Source organism: Dendrobates tinctorius, unplaced genomic scaffold (genome assembly GCF_039654945.1).
Source record: "Dendrobates tinctorius isolate UK_male_01 unplaced genomic scaffold, ASM3965494v1 ptg000073l, whole genome shotgun sequence".
Taxonomy (NCBI): Eukaryota; Metazoa; Chordata; class Amphibia; order Anura; family Dendrobatidae; genus Dendrobates; species Dendrobates tinctorius.
Genome location: NW_027361741.1, coordinates 19,650,118 through 19,668,924, shown reverse-complemented (window position 1 = coordinate 19,668,924; position 18,807 = coordinate 19,650,118). Strand labels below are relative to the sequence as shown.

At 43.7% G+C, this 18,807-nt stretch overlaps 1 protein-coding gene across 1 annotated transcript in view; it reads right to left on the bottom strand.

The window, feature by feature from the left end:
- Nucleotides 1–13,460, bottom strand: part of LOC141096202 (dehydrogenase/reductase SDR family member 4-like) — a 79,537-nt gene extending 66,077 nt beyond the window's left edge. The window contains exons 1-4 of the mRNA XM_073582685.1: nt 13,389–13,460; nt 13,003–13,098; nt 12,704–12,881; nt 11,927–12,028 (exon numbers count right to left, since the gene is read on the bottom strand). Of these exons, the coding sequence (XP_073438786.1) occupies nt 11,927–12,028; nt 12,704–12,881; nt 13,003–13,091 (369 nt within the window). The 5' untranslated portion in view covers nt 13,092–13,098; nt 13,389–13,460. The remainder of the gene's footprint in view (nt 1–11,926; nt 12,029–12,703; nt 12,882–13,002; nt 13,099–13,388) is intronic.
- Between the last annotated feature and the right edge of the window lie 5,347 nt (nt 13,461–18,807).

Genomic DNA, 18,807 nt, shown 5'->3' with positions numbered 1-18,807 from the left:
GGAGATCCCACTTTGAAATTGTTTGGAGCATCTAGTCTATTTTACACAGGCCTCATCCACATACCAAAAAAATTCTTCTGTAACTTACGTTCTAAAGTAGGGAACATCCAAGTTTAAAATTGTTTGTAGCATTTAGTCTATGCTATACAGGCCTCATCCACAGGTAAAAAAATGTATTTGGTTACTAACAGCATACAGTAAAGGATATCTCACTTTGAAATTGTTTGGAGCATCTAGTCTGTGTTCTACAGGCCTCACCCACATGCCAAAACATTGCTTCTGTTACTAACTTTCTACAGTAGGGGAGATCTCACTTTGAAATTGTTTGGAGCATCAAGTCTATTTTATACATGCCTCATGGCGCAGGAGTATCTCGAGCTCAATATAAATGTTATCTGGGGGTTTGGACCATTTTGAATTTTGGTCTTCAAAAATGGAAGTGGCCTGAGCTCGCCTGTCACACCTTGGAGATTTTGTGATGCCCAGCAGCGAGCATTCTCTCAGAATGTGTCTTCAGCGTTGCTGGTGGTGTTCTGAGGGAAGTGTAGACTACCTAACTTTCATAAAGTTGAACAAGTCATGAATCTCAAATGATGTTTTCACCCCAGTCGACTAGGCGATGTTTTAGTTTTTAGTGTGCTACATTAATATTGCATTATTGCAGTCTGTGACACCTTTATGCTACTGCTACTGCTGCTGATACTACAAACAATTTTTTTTTAAATGTGGAGACTCCAAGTTCGTGCTCCTTCTGATAGGTTGCCTGTAGTGGAAGGAGTGTCAGAGCCTTATTATACTGTTTCTACTCTGGGAAAATATGATGCCACTTTAGTGTTGTGTGACAATAAATATTTGAAATGTGGGGACTCCAAGTTGCGTCTACATCTGGTGGGTGGCTGTAGTTAAAAGGGTTTCAGAGCCCCATTATACTATTTCTACTCTGGAAAAATTGATGTCACTTTAGTGGTGTGTGGCAATCATTTTTTGAAATGTTTAGACACCAGGTTAGGTCTCCTTCATATGTTTTACCTGTAACAGTAGGGCTTCTAGACCGGCAGGCCAGCACTTACTTACAGTCAACCTGTGCTACTATCCTTAAGTGTCTCTAATAATAGTAGTCTATGAAGCTGATATTTCTGCCACCTGAGTGTGGCTGAGCGGAAAAGCAGTTTGAGCTGTAGCATAAGCTATCAGGGCTCCCAGCACAGCAGGCTAACACTGGCCCCTCACCCACCTCATCTTAGCGTAAACATAAATTCAAATCTGTAAATGCTGGCTTAGACCGTGATACTTCATGCATGACCCAAGGCTGACTGATGCTTTACCATTATCAAATTTCTACTATGGGTGAATTGATGACACTTTTCCTTGTGACTGCCGCTATTCTTTGGGAATGTTTGGACTTCAAGTTGGGTCTCTTTCATGTGGGTTGTCTGATTTTGGAAGGGCTCTCAGAGCACCAGGCCTACACCTGTCACTCATCCACCTGTTACTGATCAATGTTTAAGCTAGAAATGCTGGTCCAAGACCTGTCTAATGCACTGTCCCATGCATCCATGCTGCGCTATTATATGATTTGTACTCTTGGTCAAGTGATGCCACTTTTCCTTGTGTCTGCCCCTGATCTGAGCTGTTTTGGCATCTTTTTGGCCTCACTGAAGGTGTTGTCTTGTGTTTGGTTTTGCCTCCCATTGAATTCAGTGAGGTTTGAATATGTCCGGTAAACTGTTCAATGAACTGTTAAGTGAATCGCAATGTTTGCCAATCTGAACGGAGCCTTGAAAAGTTTGCTAAACTTTACTGATAAATAATAATCCTTGAGGCTGCTCCTTTCCATACACACATTGACAGATTCATGTTTTCTACAGTGATCTGTACCCAGAAATTCATCAAAATCCCAGAAAATATGTATGATCTGGCGATGAAGATTCCGCTGTACTTTCAGAGGTCTTGTATATAAAACTTCAGTTTTATTGAAAATATTAGAAAAAAAATTATAAAAGAGCACAGTTGTATGCAGTCAGATCAACCACTGGATATCTAGAACCAACATGTTTCAGCCTGTAACAAAGGCCTTAATCATGGGGCCAAAACATGTTGGTTCTAGATATCCACTGGTTGATCTGAATGTATACAACTGTGCTCTTTTATAATTTTTTTCTATTATTTTCAAGAAAACTGAAATTTTATATACAAGACCTCTGAAAGTACAGTGGAATCCTCATCGCCTGGCTGATGGATGGACTCCTGGAGTGAGACCAGGACGGTGAGCTTTTGTTAAACCAGAAATTCATCAAAGCTGGCAGTGTTGCTTGCAGTCCTCCAGAGTTTTTTTCTGCCACCTAAGAGAAAAATCTTTTCAGAGCAGGTTTAAATCCCTTCTATATTTTGCAAATAATACCGCTCTTATCTGCAATTTGTCTATGGTGAGATGTTGCAGTAGGGATTGCGTATTACAGGGATTATTGCCTTATAAATTATAACCCTTGCTGCTGCAACCTAAAAAAATTATATCAAGGTAACATTTGATTATATTCCCTATTAATACTATTGTTAGGCTAGTTTCACACTAGCATTACCCGGCGCAGTGCACGGCCGCCACTAAGTTCTGCCCCTGGCTGTGCCCCCTCTGGTCAGCTCCTCCTCTGATCGCATGATGCTGCATGCAATCAGCGTACCCTATATTTAAAGTTGGGTATGCTAGTCGTGCGCTGGCACACTTTTTTAGGCGCTTGCGCCCTTTTGGCGCTGCGCTGAGGGCACAAAAATGCAACACAGTGCATTTTTGTGTGCTCGGCACAGCGCCAAAATGGCGCAAGCACCGGCAAAATCATACCAGCGCATGGCCAGTGTACCCAACGCTAAATATAGGGTATGCTAATTGCATGCAGCGCCATGCGACCATAGGAGGAGCTGACCGGAGGGGGCGCAGCCGGGGGCGGAGCTTAGCGGCGGCCCTGCGCTGAGCCACTGAACGTTAGTCTGAAAGTAGCCTTAGCTGTGTTTAGTGTAGGGATAGATGCTAGGTATCATCTGCTGGAAACGAGTGTTCATTCTGGTCATACACATTTCATGCACAGTCCATAACTTGATTGCTTTTTTCCATTCACTCATTGACAGATTCGTGTATTTTTTCGGTGATCTGTGCTCAGAAATTCATCAAAGCTGGCAGAATTACCTGATCTAGGCTAGGTTCACATTAGCGTTTGAGTCTGCAGCGTATCATCCACATATGCAAATGCATGCAAAACTGCATGCATAATGCATGTTTACACAGTGTCTTTATGCACATCATCTTATGCATGATGGAAAAAATGCTGCATGTGCGTGCGTTTGTATGCATTTTGCATGTGTTTGCGTTGTTTATGCGCATGCGTTCGATATGACATCAAACAAAAATGGGCGTGTCTCATGGGATTTCTATTAAAATTTTGAAGAACGCATGCGTATCGAACGCATGCATATGCATGTCCTTGCGTACCAATGCATTTCTATAGACAGTAATGTGTTTTTGTGCACTCATCCACATGCGCATGTCTGCGCATATTTGATGGATTTTTGGCGCTTCAAAAAATGCAACATGTTGCATTCGCAGCACCCCGCCGCACACCGCCAAATGATGCATGCGTATGCAAAAGCATGCGGACGCATGCAAACGCATGTCCCTGCGTACACCATGTTAAATATATGCATGCATGATGCATGTGGATCTAAGCAGATCAAACACTGTGCACACAGGCGCAAATGTGAAACCAGCCTTAATGTGTCCTTTTGCAGTTTCACTGTAGCAGCTGTGTGACAACCAGCATTTATTCTTAATTGTCTAGACATATTATTTCAATAGTCACAGGAACATGTGCTATTGTTCATGTGAGAATGAATGAAGACTCTTATTGTAAATTGAATTAATGTTGAATGGCTGCTGATGAGCTATTGTATCTTTCCTAGTATTGCAGTCCTAGTATTGTTCTACTTGGCAAACAAAGGCATAGGATAATTGAACAATGTTTGTTAATATGTTGATGACCCATTGGTAGAAATGAGCGGACTCCTGGATGTTGGGGTCCGGCAGGTTTGGCTGAACAGTTAAAAAAAATTTCAAGTTCGGGTAATAGAAAAGGACTCAGACCCGAGCCCGGACCCCATTCACTTTAATGGGGGCCCAAACATCAAGTGTTTGCCACGCTTTCATTGGCATAACAGCACAGAAAACACTGCTTCTGATCAGCGGTAAAATCGTTATTGCCGGTCAGACAGATGTGGTTCCCATGCTGTCAAAAGACAGCGTAAGCCTGTAGCTGTGATCGCAGTTAAAAAGTTTACCTCTTTCACAGGTGTGAGTTAATGGGACTACTGCTCCTATAAGACTATGCCTGCTGCTTCTAATATCAGTGATGGGAGTAGTCATCAGCAGATGCCTGTGCTTTAAATATATAACTAATTAATAAATTAATTAATAAATAAAAATTTAATTAAAAAAGGCCTGTTTTCCCCTATATTTTGATAAACAGCCAGGCAAAACTGACTGATATGGTCTACAACCCTCAGATGTCAGTATTAGAAAGGCTAGTTATTCAAGAATAAAGTGGTCTCCATACTGTTTTTTAAATTATTTAAATAAATAATTTTAAAAAATGGCGTGGGGTCACCCCCTTTTGACAACCAGCCTGGCTAAAGCAGATAGTGAGGGGCTCGTATTCTCAGGCTGGTTTGAGGCCATGGATATTGGCCCCTCCAGCCTAAAAATAACAGTCCGCAGCCACCCAGAAAAGGCACATTTATTAGATGTGAAAGACAGTGCTAAGGAACTGGAGGTTCTCTCAGCCATCAAATCACCATTCATCCAGGCTGTTAGAGCACTCCACACAAGGCTTTTGGGGCACTCTACACCAGGATGTGAGGGCACTGTGCACCAAGCTGTGAGGGCATGTGCACCAGGCTGAGAGGGCATTCTGCACCAGGCTGTAAGGGTACTCTGCACCAGGCTGTAAGGGCAATGTGCACTAGACTGGGAATAGACTGGTGGAGCAATTCATGATTCTTTATTTATACAGGCCAGGTCACATGGTGAGCCGGCAAATCCCAGCAATGACATGCCTGTGATGGCCGGCTCTGTAAGTGCAGAGCAGCCAATCAATGAACTTTATTCTGTATCTGAACCTACACAGTACAAAGGAATACATGGAAACATCCATATTAGGAGTACTGCACTGGACACTAGGTATTTGTTATGAACCCTGAACTACAGAGTTCGGGTTCGCTCATTTGTAACGGTAAGGGAAAAAAATTAAGAATGCAAAATTAATTTTTTTGGTTGCTGCAATTCCACAAAAAACACTGTAACAAATAAGCCATTTACAAAGCTCCACTGACTGACAAATAATAAGGTTACAGGTCCCAGGAAAGTGGCGAGTCTTTTACACTAAAATGAATGTATTACATACACATACCACCTGCAGCCATCCATATAACATCAAGAATTTTATCTAAAATGTAAAGTAAGTAGTTTTACTGGGGAAGAGGATGTGGAGGCGTATCTTGCCACTTAAGAGCACACCAGCATTATAAATGATATCTTACATGGTAAGTTGGGGGTCCCATTATAGATATTGTATTTGGAGCCATTAGTTTAGGTGTGACTAGGAATTTTACTTATGTGGCCTAAAAGCAAAAATAAGTATGCAAAAATAGTTATACATTAATTTGTGATGCTTCTATATATTTTTGCTATTTGTGAATACCAGTGAATATAAGACTACAATTAAAGTGTAGAACATATTTTACTTTACATATACAGTGGAGAAAATAAGTATTTGATACACTGCAAATTTTGTAAGTTTTACCACCAACATAGAATGGAGAGGTCTGTAATTTTTATCGCAGGTACACTTCAGCTGTAAGAGACAGAATTTATATGTAATAACTAGAACATCACATTGTATGATTTTTAAAAAAATGATTTGCATTTCAATGCAAGAAAAATGAATTTGAACACCAACCAACTAGAAAGAATTCTGGCTCTCACAGACCTGTTAGCTTTTATTTAAGATGCCCTCCTACCCTATAGTCATTACCTGTATTAATTGCACCTATTTAAACTCATTAGCTGTGTAAAAGACACCAGTTTTAAGGTACTGTCACACTTAGCGATGCACCAGCGATCCCGACCAGCGATATGACGTGGTCAGGATTGCTGGTACATCGCTAAGCGGTCAGTAGTGAGCTGCCACACAGGCAGATCTCACCAGCGACATCACAGGGGTCGGGGGTCGCTACTTACCTGTCAGACGAGGCGATCCTGACATCTTCCCGCCTGCGTCCACACATCGCTCGTCGTCACAGCAGGAAGCCCAGCAGGAAGCTGATGAAGAAACATTCCAGGACGTTCTCGCGCGATCAGCGATATCCAGCGGGGGAGCGGTCGGAGGTAAGTATCAGACATAGCGATATCACTAGCGATATCGCTATAACGTCACAAAAACCAGTGACGTTATAGCAATATTGCTAGCGATATCGCATAGTGTGACAGGCCCTTTAATCAATCACATTCCAACCTCTCCACCATGTCCAAGACCAAAGAGCTGTTTAAAGACATCAGGGAAAAAATTGTAGACTTGCACAAGGCTGGGATGGGCTACAGAACAATAGGCAAGCTTGATGAGAAGGCAACAACTGTTGACACACTCATTAAAAAATGGAAGAAACACAAGATAACTGTCAATCTTCCTCGGTCTGGAGTTCCATGCAAGATCTCGCCTCGTGGGTTAAGGATGATTGTGAGAAAGGTCAGGAATCATCCCAGAACTACAGAAAAGGACCTGGTCAATGACCTGAAGTGAGCTGGGACCACAGTCTCAAACATTGCTGTTAGTAACACACTATTACGCCTTGTTTTAAAATCCTGCATGGAACGCAAGGTCCCCCTGCTCATGCCAGCACATGTCCAGACCCATTTGAAGCTCATTACTGACCATATGAATGTTCCACAGGAAGCATGGGAGAAGGTCATATGGTCAGATGAGACTAAAATAGTACTTTTTGAAATCAACTGCTTTGACTATGTTTGGGGGGAGAAGAAGGATGAAACAACACCAAGAACACTGTCTCAACCATGAAGAATGGTTGGGTAAACATCTTAGTTTGGGGATGCTTTTCTGTAAAGGGGACAGGACAATTTTGGACTACAGCCTCCTTCCCTCAGTAAGAGCATTGAAGATGGGTCATGGCTGGGTCTTCTAGCATAACAATGACCTGAAACACACAGCCAGAGAAACTAAGGAGTTGCTCTGTAAGAAGAATGTCAGGATCCTGGAGTGGCCTAGCCAGCCTCCAGACCTGAACCCAATAGAAAATATATGGAGGGAGCTGAAGCTCAATGTTGCCCAGCAACAGCCCCGAAACCTGAAAAATCTGGAAAAAATGTATATGGAGGAGTGGGCCAAAATCTCTGCTGCAATGTGTGCAAACTTGGTCAAGAACTACAGGAAACATTTGACCTCTGTAATTGTAAAGAAATGTTTTTCTGCTTTCCTCTTGCATCAAAAACTTCTTTCATGCAATTCAAAGAAAATGAATTATGCAAAAATCATACAATGTGATTTTCTGGATTTTTTACTTAGATTATGTCTCTCACAGTGGAAGTGTGCCTTCCACAGGTGGGAAAACTTGCAAAATTGGCCACTGTATTAAGCAAAATTTGATTTTATTCTCTTCTGTAAAAAGCATGATATACTATACTAGATTATGGCCCGATGCTATCGCATCGGGAGGATGCGATAGCATCACACCTCTTGCCATGTTAACCCTCAACACACACACTCCTCAACACACACTCCTCTCACCTTTCACCATCTCCACTCACTCTTTCACTCCACATACGACCCCTTCTCTCACTCCGTCTCTCATACTCACGCCGTCATCGCCGCTGCTCCACGATCCCCGACATCTTCTTCCGCCGGCGCCATCCTGGATCCAGACGTTGTCCACGCCGGCGACATGTTCTTACGGCGACGCCATCTTGAGTATCGTGAAATCCCGCGAGTTTTCGCCGATGCCATTTTGGATCCCGACGTCGTCCTCGCCGGCGACATGTTCTTGCGGCGACGCCATCTTGACTATCGTGGGATTTTGCCGATCCAAAATGGCGTCGCCGCAAGAACATGTCACCGGCGTGGACGACATCGGGATCCAAAATGGCATCGGCGTAATCTCGCAAGATTTCACCGACGCCATCTTTTTGGATCCCGAGTCGTCCACGCCAGCGACATGTTCTTGCGGCGACGCCATCTTGAATCTCGCGGGATTTCATGAAATACAAGATGGCGTCGCCGCAATAACATGTCGGCGGCCTGGAGAACGTCTGGATCCAGGATCGCGGCGGCGGAGGAAGATGTCGGGGCAGCGACGATGACGGTGTGAGTATGAGAAACGGAGTGAGAGAAAGGAACGTATGTGGAGTGAAAGAGTGAGTGGACGTGAGTGGAGGTGAAAGGTGAGAGGAGTGTGTGTTGAGGCGGTGTGGTGTGTTGAGGGTTAACATGTGCGTGTGTGTGGTGACGTCACCGGTTACAACTGGACAGAAGTTGTTACAATCGGAAGCTGCTTAGGGCATTTATTATTATAGATGATGAGGAAGAAGCCGTCTGTTGTTGGCGGTGATGGCATGTAGAGGCTTCTTCAGCCAAATGTAATAGATTTAGAGTTAGGGGATTCGTGTGTGAGACGACGACGTTTATAAGCCTTAATCTTGTCAAGTCGATGCTGTTTTTCCTCAGGAGTCTCATTAGCACGGCGTTGTTTTTGTCGTAGTGCTAAAGCTGCTTTCCTTTCACTGGCATTGGCATACTGTGCATCGGTATTGAATGGTGGTATTGATAGGGCAGAAACAGATTGCTGATTAGTTATGTCAGTGAACGGCATATGGGATGAAGTGTAGCAGTAAATTGTTCCACATGCTGATGTGGAAGCATCCTGTTGTGAGTCTAATAATAATGATGAGGAAGAGGCCGTCTGTTGTCGGAGGTGACGGCGTGCAGAGACTTCTTCAGCCAATCTTATGGATTTAGAGTTAGGGGATTCGTGTGTGAGGCGACGGCGTTTATAAGCCTTAATCTTCTCAAGGCGATGGTGTTTTTCCTCAGGAGTCTCATTAGCACGGCGTTGTTTTTGTCGTAGTGTTAAAGCTGCTTTCCTTTCACCGGCATTGGCATACTTTTTGTTATGACTCATGTTGGCACAGGTAAAGGAGTCTATTTGGCAGTTATCTGGCAGTGAAGAAGGCGTCCTGGAGTATTGTAGAGTAAACAGATACTAATTGACCCTGTAATTGCCCAGCAGTAGTTATGAAGTGGTAGTGGCAAATTGGCCCTGTAGTTAGACACCGGCAGAGGAGCAAGGCAGCAGTAGTTATGGCGGTAGAGGCAAATTGGCCCTGTAATTAGACACTGACAGAGGAGCAAGGCAGCAGTAGTTATGGCGGTAGAGGCAAATTGGCCCTGTAATTAGACACTGGCAGAGGAGCAAGGCAGCAGTAGTTATGGCGGTAGAGGCAAATTGGCCCTGTAATTAGACACAGGCAGTGAACAGTCAGAGGAGCAAGGCAGCAGTACTTATGGCGGTAGAGGCAAATTGGCCCTGTAATTAGACACCGGCAGAGGAGCAAGGCAGCAGTAGTTATGGCGGTATTGGCAAATTGGCCCTGTAATTAGACACCAGCAGAGGAGCAATGCAGCAGTAGTTATGGCGGTATAGGCAAACTGGCCCTGTAATTAGACACCGGCAGAGGAGCAAGGCAACAGTAGTTATGGCGGTAGAGGCAAATTGGCCCTGTAAATTAGACACCGGCAGAGGAGCAAGGCAGCAGTAGTTATGGCGGTAGAGGCAAATTGGCCCTGTAATTAGACACCGGCAGAGGAGCAAGGCAGCAGTAGTTATGGCAGTAGAGGCAAATTAGCCCTGTAATTAGACACCGGCAGAGGAGCAAGGCAGCAGTAGTTATGGCGGTATAGGCAAATTCGCCCTGTAATTAGACACCGGCAGAGGAGCAATGCAGCAGTAGTTATGGCGGTAGAGGCAAATTAGCCCTGTAATTAGACACCGGCAGAGGAGCAAGGCAGCAGTAGTTATGGCGGTAGAGGCAAATTAGCCCTGTAATTAGACACCGGCAGAGGAGCAATGCAGCAGTAGTTATGGCGGTAGAGGCAAATTGGCCCTGTAATTAGACACCGGCAGAGGAGCAAGGCAGCAGTAGTTATGACGGTAGAGGCAAATTGGCCTTGTAATTAGACACCGGCAGTAAACAGGCAGAGGAGCAAGGCAGCAGTAGTTATGGCGATAGAGGCAAATTGGCCCTGTAATTAGACACCGGCAGAGTAGCAATGCAGCAGTAGTTATGGCGGTAGAGGCAAATTAGCCCTGTAATTAGACACCAGCAGAGGAGCAAGGCAGCAGTAGTTATGGCGGTAGAGGCAAATTGGCCCTGTAATTAGACACCGGCAGAGTAGCAATGCAGCAGTAGTTATGGCGGTAGAGGCAAATTAGCCCTGTAATTAGACACCGGCAGAGGAGCAAGGCAGCAGTAGTTATGGCGGTAGAGGCAAATTAGCCCTGTAATTAGACACCGGCAGAGGAGCAAGGCAGCAGTAGTTATGGCAGTACAGGCAAATTGGTCCAGTAATTAGACACCGGCAGTAAACAGGCATAGGACCAAGGCAGCAGTAGTCATGGTGGTACAGGCAATGCCAAGCGTCCGCACAGCAAGTCGGCGTGAGGTAAATGACGCAATTTCACGAATGCAAGATGGCGGACGTCGTTAACACCTCTTGCCGTGTTAACCCTCAACACACCACACCGCCTCAACACACACTCCTCTCACCTTTCACCTCCACTCATGTCCACCCACTCTTTCACTCCACATACGTTCCTTTCTCTCACTCCGTTTCTCATACTCACACCGTCATTGTCGCTGCCTCGACATCTTCCTCCGCCGCCGCGATCCAGGATCCAGACTTTCTCCAGGCCGCCGACATGTTCTTGCGGGACGCCATCTTGGATTTCGTGAAATCCCGCGATATTTAAGATGGCGTCGCCGCAACAACATGTCGCTGGCGTGGGCGACATCGGGATCCAAAAAGATGGCGTTGGCGAAATCTCGCGAGATTACGCCGACGCCATTTTGGATCCCGATGTCGCCCACGCCAGCGACATGTTCTTGCGGGACGCCATCTTAGATTTCGTGAAGTCCCGCGATATTCAAGATGGCGTCGCCGCAACAACATGTCGCTGGCATGGGCGACATCGGGATCCAAAATGGCGTCGGCGTAATCTCGCGAGATTTCGCCGACGCCATCTTTTTGGATCCCGATGTCGTCCACGCCAGCGACATGTTGTTGCGGCGACGCCATCTTAAATATCGCGGGATTTCACGAAATCTAAGATGGCGTCCCGCAAGAACATGTCGGCGGCCTGGAGAACGTCTGGATCCTGGATCGCGGCGGCGGAGGAAGATGTCGGGGCAGCGACGATGACGGTGTGAGTATGAGAAACGGAGTGAGAGAAAGGAACGTATGTGGAGTGAAAGAGTGAGTGGACATGAGTGGAGGTGAAAGGTGAGAGGAGTGTGTGTTGAGGCGGTGTGGTGTGTTGAGGGTTAACGTGCGTGCGTGCGTGTGTGTGTGGTGACGTCACCGGTTACAACTGGACGGAAGTTGTTACAACCGGAAGCTGGTTAGGGCATTTATTATTATAGATTAAGTGTCTATGCTTAAGTAAATAAAACAAAATCACAAAATCCATAGAAATTAGTACATGGAATCAGGATTTTCCAAATGTAATTTCCATAACTTTTATGTACAAATGATAATTACATTATAAATTTCCTCTACTAAGACATATCTTATTTTTATATTTATTAGAATTTTATGCTCACCTTTGTCCACATGTCTTCCGTGGTATCAAATATTGGTCCAACAAATGGATTTACAGCAGCATTACAGACAAGAATGTCAATTTTACCATATACTTCAAGAGCCTAACAAAGGTAGCAACAAATTAAAACATTTTGGAGCTTAAACACCTTGTTGCATAACTTCATTACCAAACAATAAATGATAGTAATAATAGTAATAAATGAAAAAAATATTTTCACTGGATAAAACAAAATCTACTTATTTTATTTATATACAGTTTATATATATATATATATATATATATATAGTTTATATGCATATAGATCTATACTGAATATAATATATTTACGATGCATAATGTACCGTATATATACTCTCTCTCTCTATATATATATATACACCCTTTTTTAAATGGGTATTTTATATTAAATATTCATAGTATGTTTATAGGATATCTCATATTCATCTTACAAACATAGGTCACATGCACTACATTCTAGGCTGCCTCTCCAGGTGGGGTGGGATTGGGATCAGGGATTCTATTTTGAAGAAAGATGTCCCAGATTGTTGTGGATATGTCATGAATATCAGATGAGAATGACACTTAACTATATAGAAAAGCACAGTAAAACCATGCTTTTCATTATATACAGTATATACAATATATAGAAAAAGGAAAAATAGGAAAAATTATAGGAAAAATGAAGAAAAAAAAGAATTTCTTGACTAAGCTTCAGAGCTAAAGACCCACCAGAAGCAGAAGAGATTCAATATATTCCACATCCCAGTTCTCTTACTTTTGCCACTAATCTTTCTCTGTCTTCTTTATTGCCAACATGACACTGCATAGCATAAGCACTTAGTCCCTCGTCCTTTAGTTGTTCAGCAGCTTTTTCAACATTTTCTTGCTTACGACTGCATATTAAGACATGAGCACCATCCTGAGCTAGGCGTCGGGCTATGGCAAAGCCGATTCTAAGAAAAAAAAAGAAGTTTGCACTATATCACTAGTTAAAAAAAATGGAACAAATGTTTTTGTGTTTTCAATTTTTTTTTTAATAATAATATCAGAACTTTTATCTGACCACAGACATACCCATATGTGGCTCCTGTCACAATTGCAACCTTTTCATGTAATTTGTTTTTGCTTTCATTGCACGGTTTTATTTTCACTTCGGAATGCATAGCTAAGCTATAAAGATTGAGAAGAAGGAAAAAATAAAAATATTTTATATATAGGAATAAAAAAATAAATCCCAATATATTGATTATATTAGATTACTATAATATACTTTCTCAGTTCAAAAAGAGGATCTAAAAAAATAAATTTGAAATCAATTTTAATACACATTAAACATTTAAATCAACTGGATCTAGTATCACTCGATTATAACTGAGAATGACCTGTAAAACTCTTTAAATTGCAGGATACTACTATCAGGATAATTTCTGCAATACCTAAGGCAAAGATACAAAAAATACCTGATTCTGATCAGAGATTGAATTCCAGCAGTCTGTGGTTTGAAAGCTGCTCTCTGACTATTTAACACATCTGACAAAATAAAATCAGGAAGGAAAAAAGAAATCCACACCTACTACAAGGAATCAGCCCACATGCAAAGCAAAATGACACATACAGTTGTGGCCAAAAGTATTGACACCCCTGCAATTCTGTCAGATAATACTCAGTTTCTTCCTGAAAATGATTGCAAACACAAATTCTTAGGTATTATTATCTTCATTTAATTTGTCTTAAATGAAAAAACACAAAAGAGAATGAAGCAAAAAGCAAAACATTGATCATTTCACACAAAACTCCAAAAATGGGCCAGACAAAAGTATTGGCACCCTCAGCCTAATACTTGGTTGCACAACTTTTAGCCAAAATAACTGCGACCAACCACTTCCGGTAACCATCAATGAGTTTCTTACAATGCTCTGCTGGAATTTTAGACCATTCTTCTTTGGCAAACTGCTACAGGTCCCAGATATTTGAAGGGTGCCTTCTCCAAACTGCCATTTTTAGATCTCTCCACAGGTGTTCTATGGGATTCAGGTCTGGACTCATTGCTGGCCACCTTAGAAGTCTCCAGTGCTTTCTCTCAAACCATTTTCTAGTGCTTTTTGAAGTGTGTTTTGGGTCATTGTCCTGCTGGAAGACCCATGACCTCTGAGGGAGACCCAGCTTTCTCACACTGGGCTCTACATTATGCTGCAAAATTTGTTGGTAGTCTTCTGACTTCATAACGCCATGCACACGGTCAAGCAGTCCAGTGCCAGAGACAGCAAAACAACCCCAAAACATCAGGGAACCTCCGCCATGTTTGACTGTAGAGACCGTGTTCTTTTCTTTGAATGCCTCTTTTTTTGTCCTGTAAACTCTATGTTGATGCATTTGCCCAAAAAGCTCTACTTTTCTCTCATGTGACCAGAGAACATTCTTCCAAAACATTTTAGGCTTTTTCAGGTAAGTTTTGGCAAACTCCAGCCTGGCTTTTTTATGTCTCGGGGTAAGAAGTGGGGTCTTCCTGGGTCTCCTACCATACAGTCCCTTTTCATTCAGACGTCGACGGATAGTACGGGTTGACACTGTTGTACCTTCGGACGGCAGGGCAGCTTGAACTTGTTTGGATGTTAGTCGAGGTTCTTTATCAAACGTCCGCACAATCTTGCGTTGAATTCTCTTGTCAATTTTTCTTTTCCATCCACATCTAGGGAGGTTAGCCACAGTACCATGGTCTTTAAACTTCTTGATGACACTGCGCACGGTAGACACAGGAACATTCAGGTCTTTGGAGATGGACTTGTAGCCTTGAGATTGCTCATGCTTCCTCACAATTTGGTTTCTCAAGTCCTTAGACAGTTCTTTGGTCTTCCTTCTTTTCTCCATGCTCAATGTGGTACACACAAGGACACAGGACAGAGGTTGAGTCAACTTTAATCCATGTCAACTGGCTGCAAGTGTGATTTAGTTATTGCCAACACCTGTTAGGTACCACAGGTAAGTTACAGGTGCTGTTAATTACACAAACTAGAGAAGCATCACATGATTTTCGAACAGTGCCAATACTTTTGTCCACCCTCTTTTTATGTTTGGTGTGGAATTATATCCAATTTGGCTTTAGGACAATTCTTTTTGTGTTTTTTCATTTAAGACAAATTAAATGAAGATAATAATACCAAAGAATTTGTGTTTTCAATCATTTTCAGGAAGAAACTGAGTATTATCTGACAGAATTGCAGGGGTGTCAATACTTTTGGCCACAACTGTATTCTATCCTAACCTGTCATTCTGTGATTAAACTGTATGCGGCAGATCATTTGCTGGCTTTTAATCTATCTATCTATCTATCTGTGTGTTTTGAAGAATATTTCATTTGAAAATGACACCTCACCACCAGAATAGCAGGGGTGTCGATACTTTTGGCCACAACTGTAGGTCATCAAGTTTAACCCTGAACACACTAGGTATGATAGATCACATACAGGATATTGAAATATGATTTTAATACAATACGGATGTAGCCTCTCTCAGTGCTGCCACTAGGAATTTCGAGGCCTCATACTGGCAAAATTTTCGGGGCCCCCTTTACACTCCGCCCAGGCTCGACCCCATCCCCGCCTCCACCCCTCAAACTGTCCACAGTCCCACCGCCCTCTCTTGGAAAAACTCCACTTCTCATCAATCACACATTAACAGTTCCCATCACCAGATCACACATATAGCCGGCATCTTTTGTTTTGGCCAAAAGATTTTTTAAGCCGCCATCACAACACTGTAGACACTTTTAGCTGAGCGCTACTCTACGCTAACCTATTAAATATTTTTTAAAATATACAATACAATTTAGGCATATTTTTATTTATTTTTCAATTTTTAAAACGACCAATAATATCACATAGAAGGGACAAATATCACCTGTCACGATCCATTTTTGGATCTGTGGTAGATCCAGGCTCATATATAACCTTTTTTTTCTTTCAAGCCTCTGGCTTGATGTCAGTTTTTGCCCCCGGTGGCCACCGGTGTTACTACAACCTTAGTTGCTCTGCTAATGGGTTTTGCCCCCAGTGGCCACTGGGGTTGCTACACATTTAAATTAGCCAGCAGGTGTTATCACCCTCCTCCCTTCCTATAAAAGGTTGTCAGGTGCTCTGGATCACTGTTGGTGATACTGGTCATTCCCTAACCAACCTTGGAGGAGAGAGGAGCTATTTGGAGCAATTCTGTTGCTGCTCATCTGAGAGCCTTGGTGTTTCAGCTGGAAGCTGTGTCCGGGTGCCGTACTCTGCTGCCTCAGGAGCATTGGCAGCAGAGCAAGCTAAGTTTTATTATTTTTCTCTGTCTGTTGTGTTTTCCTTGGTGTTAATTAGTACAGCAGAGGAAATAGTGTCCGCACTAGCCAGTTCCCTAGTAAGGGATAGGTGCAGGGCTAGTGAGGGACTGAGGTATCCTGGTCGGCGACAGGTTGAAAGAACCTGTATAGGGAACGTTAGGAGTGTTCAGGGACACAGCCTCAGGAGAGTGCAGGAGGTGTCCACGTTCCTGTTCCCTATTATAGGGCCCACCGTTGTAATTGTGTCCCCGGTGTCCCCTTGTTTGTCTTGTTGTTTTAATTACCGACCGATCGGCTGCTCGTGTCACACAGGGCAAGACACTTCGTGACACCACCACACCATGTCCAGACCACCTATTACCACCACATAGTGACCTATAAAACCACATACAAGGAACAAATACCGCCACACCATGACCAGACCATGTATTACTACCATAGTGACCAAATAATATTACATAGAAGGAACAAATACCACCGCACCATGACCAGACCATATACAGTATTACCACCACAAAGTGACCAAATAATAGCACATACAAGGGAAAAATACGGCAACACCATGTCCAGACCACATATTACCACCACATAGTGACTAAATACTACAACACTGATCAGTAATAAAAAAAACACAATACTATCACCATAAGTGCCATTATACACAGGGAATCTGTACTTAGTATGCAGTGTCTGTCTACAGGTAATACAGTGATCAATGACATTATACACAGGAGCTCTGTATATAATTTACAGGTAATACAGTGATCACTGGTGACATTATACACATGACCTCTGCATACAGTATACAGTGTATATTGTCAGTGTATAGGTAACACACTAACTCACCAGTTATGTCTCTAGGTGAAGTCCTTCATCATTGCTTTTCATCTTTCATCTAGCACAGACCGCCATCACGTCTTCAAGTCAGGGCTCGTCTCTGCAGGAAATAACACAGTTATCTAGAGCTCTGCTTGCAGAACACATTACTTATTTTTTCCCAACTTCTATATTACATCACATGAAGAAAAAAAGGCAACATAGCATCACTCTACACAGTAACAGGACCTTCCCCCATTTAAAACAGTATACTCAAAAAATAAAATAAACAATGCAGTAATAATATCACTTAATTATCCCCTATGGTAATAATATTCCCCATCCTGGCCCCCGTGTGTCTCATTCCTGGCTTCAGCTATATGTTCTCCCATCCTGCCCTCATGAGTATCCATTGTGCCCCATATGATCTCCCCATCTGTCTCCATCGTATCCATCCTGCCCCATGATCCTACACCATGTGTCTCCCATCCTGCCTCCTCCTGTGTCTCACATTCTGCCCCCTCCTGTATCTGCAATTTGCCCCCATGTCCAGCATTCTGTTCCCATAATGTCAGCATTCTGCCTTCATCATGTCTGCATTCAGCCCCAAGGTCTGCATTCTGCCCCAATGTCTCACAGTCTGCCCCATCATGTTTCACATTCTGCCGCATGTCTAGCATTCTTCCCCCATGTCCAGCATCCTGCCCCCATCATGTCTTGCATTCTGCCCCATCATGTCTGCATTCTTCCCCCATGTCCAGCATTCTGCCCCCATGTCTGCAATCTGCCCCATGTCCAGCATTCTGCCCCCATGTCTGCATTCTGCCCCATCATGTCTGCAATCTGCCCCATCATGTCTGCAATCTGATCCCATGACTCACAGTCTGCCCCATCATGTCTGCATTCTGCCTCATCATGTCTTGCATTCTGCACCCATGTCCAGCATTCTGCCCCATCATGTCCAGCATTTTGCCCCCATCATGTCTTGTATTCTGCCCCATCATGTCCAGCATTTTGCCCCATCATGTCAAGCATTTTGCCCCATCATGTCTTATATTCTGCCCCGTGTCTGCATTCTGCCCCTTTCATGTCCAGCATTCTGCCCCCTTCATGTCCTGCATTTTACCCACATGTCCAGCATTCTGCCCCATCATGTCCTGCATTCTGACCCCATCATGTCCTGCAATCTGCCCCCATGTCTGCAATCTGCCCCCATGTCTGCAATCTCCCCCATGTCTGCAATCTCCCCCATGTCTGCAATCTGCCGCGACCCCCCGGTTCACCACTTTCAATTGAAAAAAAACAAGTTCTTACCTGGCCGCACTCCAGTGGCGACGCTCGCCCTCCCTCCACGCTGCTGAAGCGTGCACTCGCCGGTGACTGACAGTGACGTCAGACGCCGGTGACATGCACGCTGTGACTGACGTCAGCTGCCAGCCTCCGATTGGCTGACAGCTGTTAACTATTGGCTGGCTGCATGTCAACAGCGTTCAGCTGCCGCAGCGCTGCTAAGGGCCCTGTTTCGCCTGCTGGTAGGGGCCCTGTGAGCAGATGAGACAGGGCCCAATGCGATCTGTTATGAATGGGTCACCGAGGAGAAAAAGACTAAACAAGCTAAGTCACAAAAAACCAGAGAGGTTGGTAACTATGCAGATTGCAGATCCCTGATCCTAACCACACAACTAGCAGCAGCCGTGGAGCGTACCTACGATGGTCCTAGTTGCTTCATCACAGCCAGAGGACTAAAT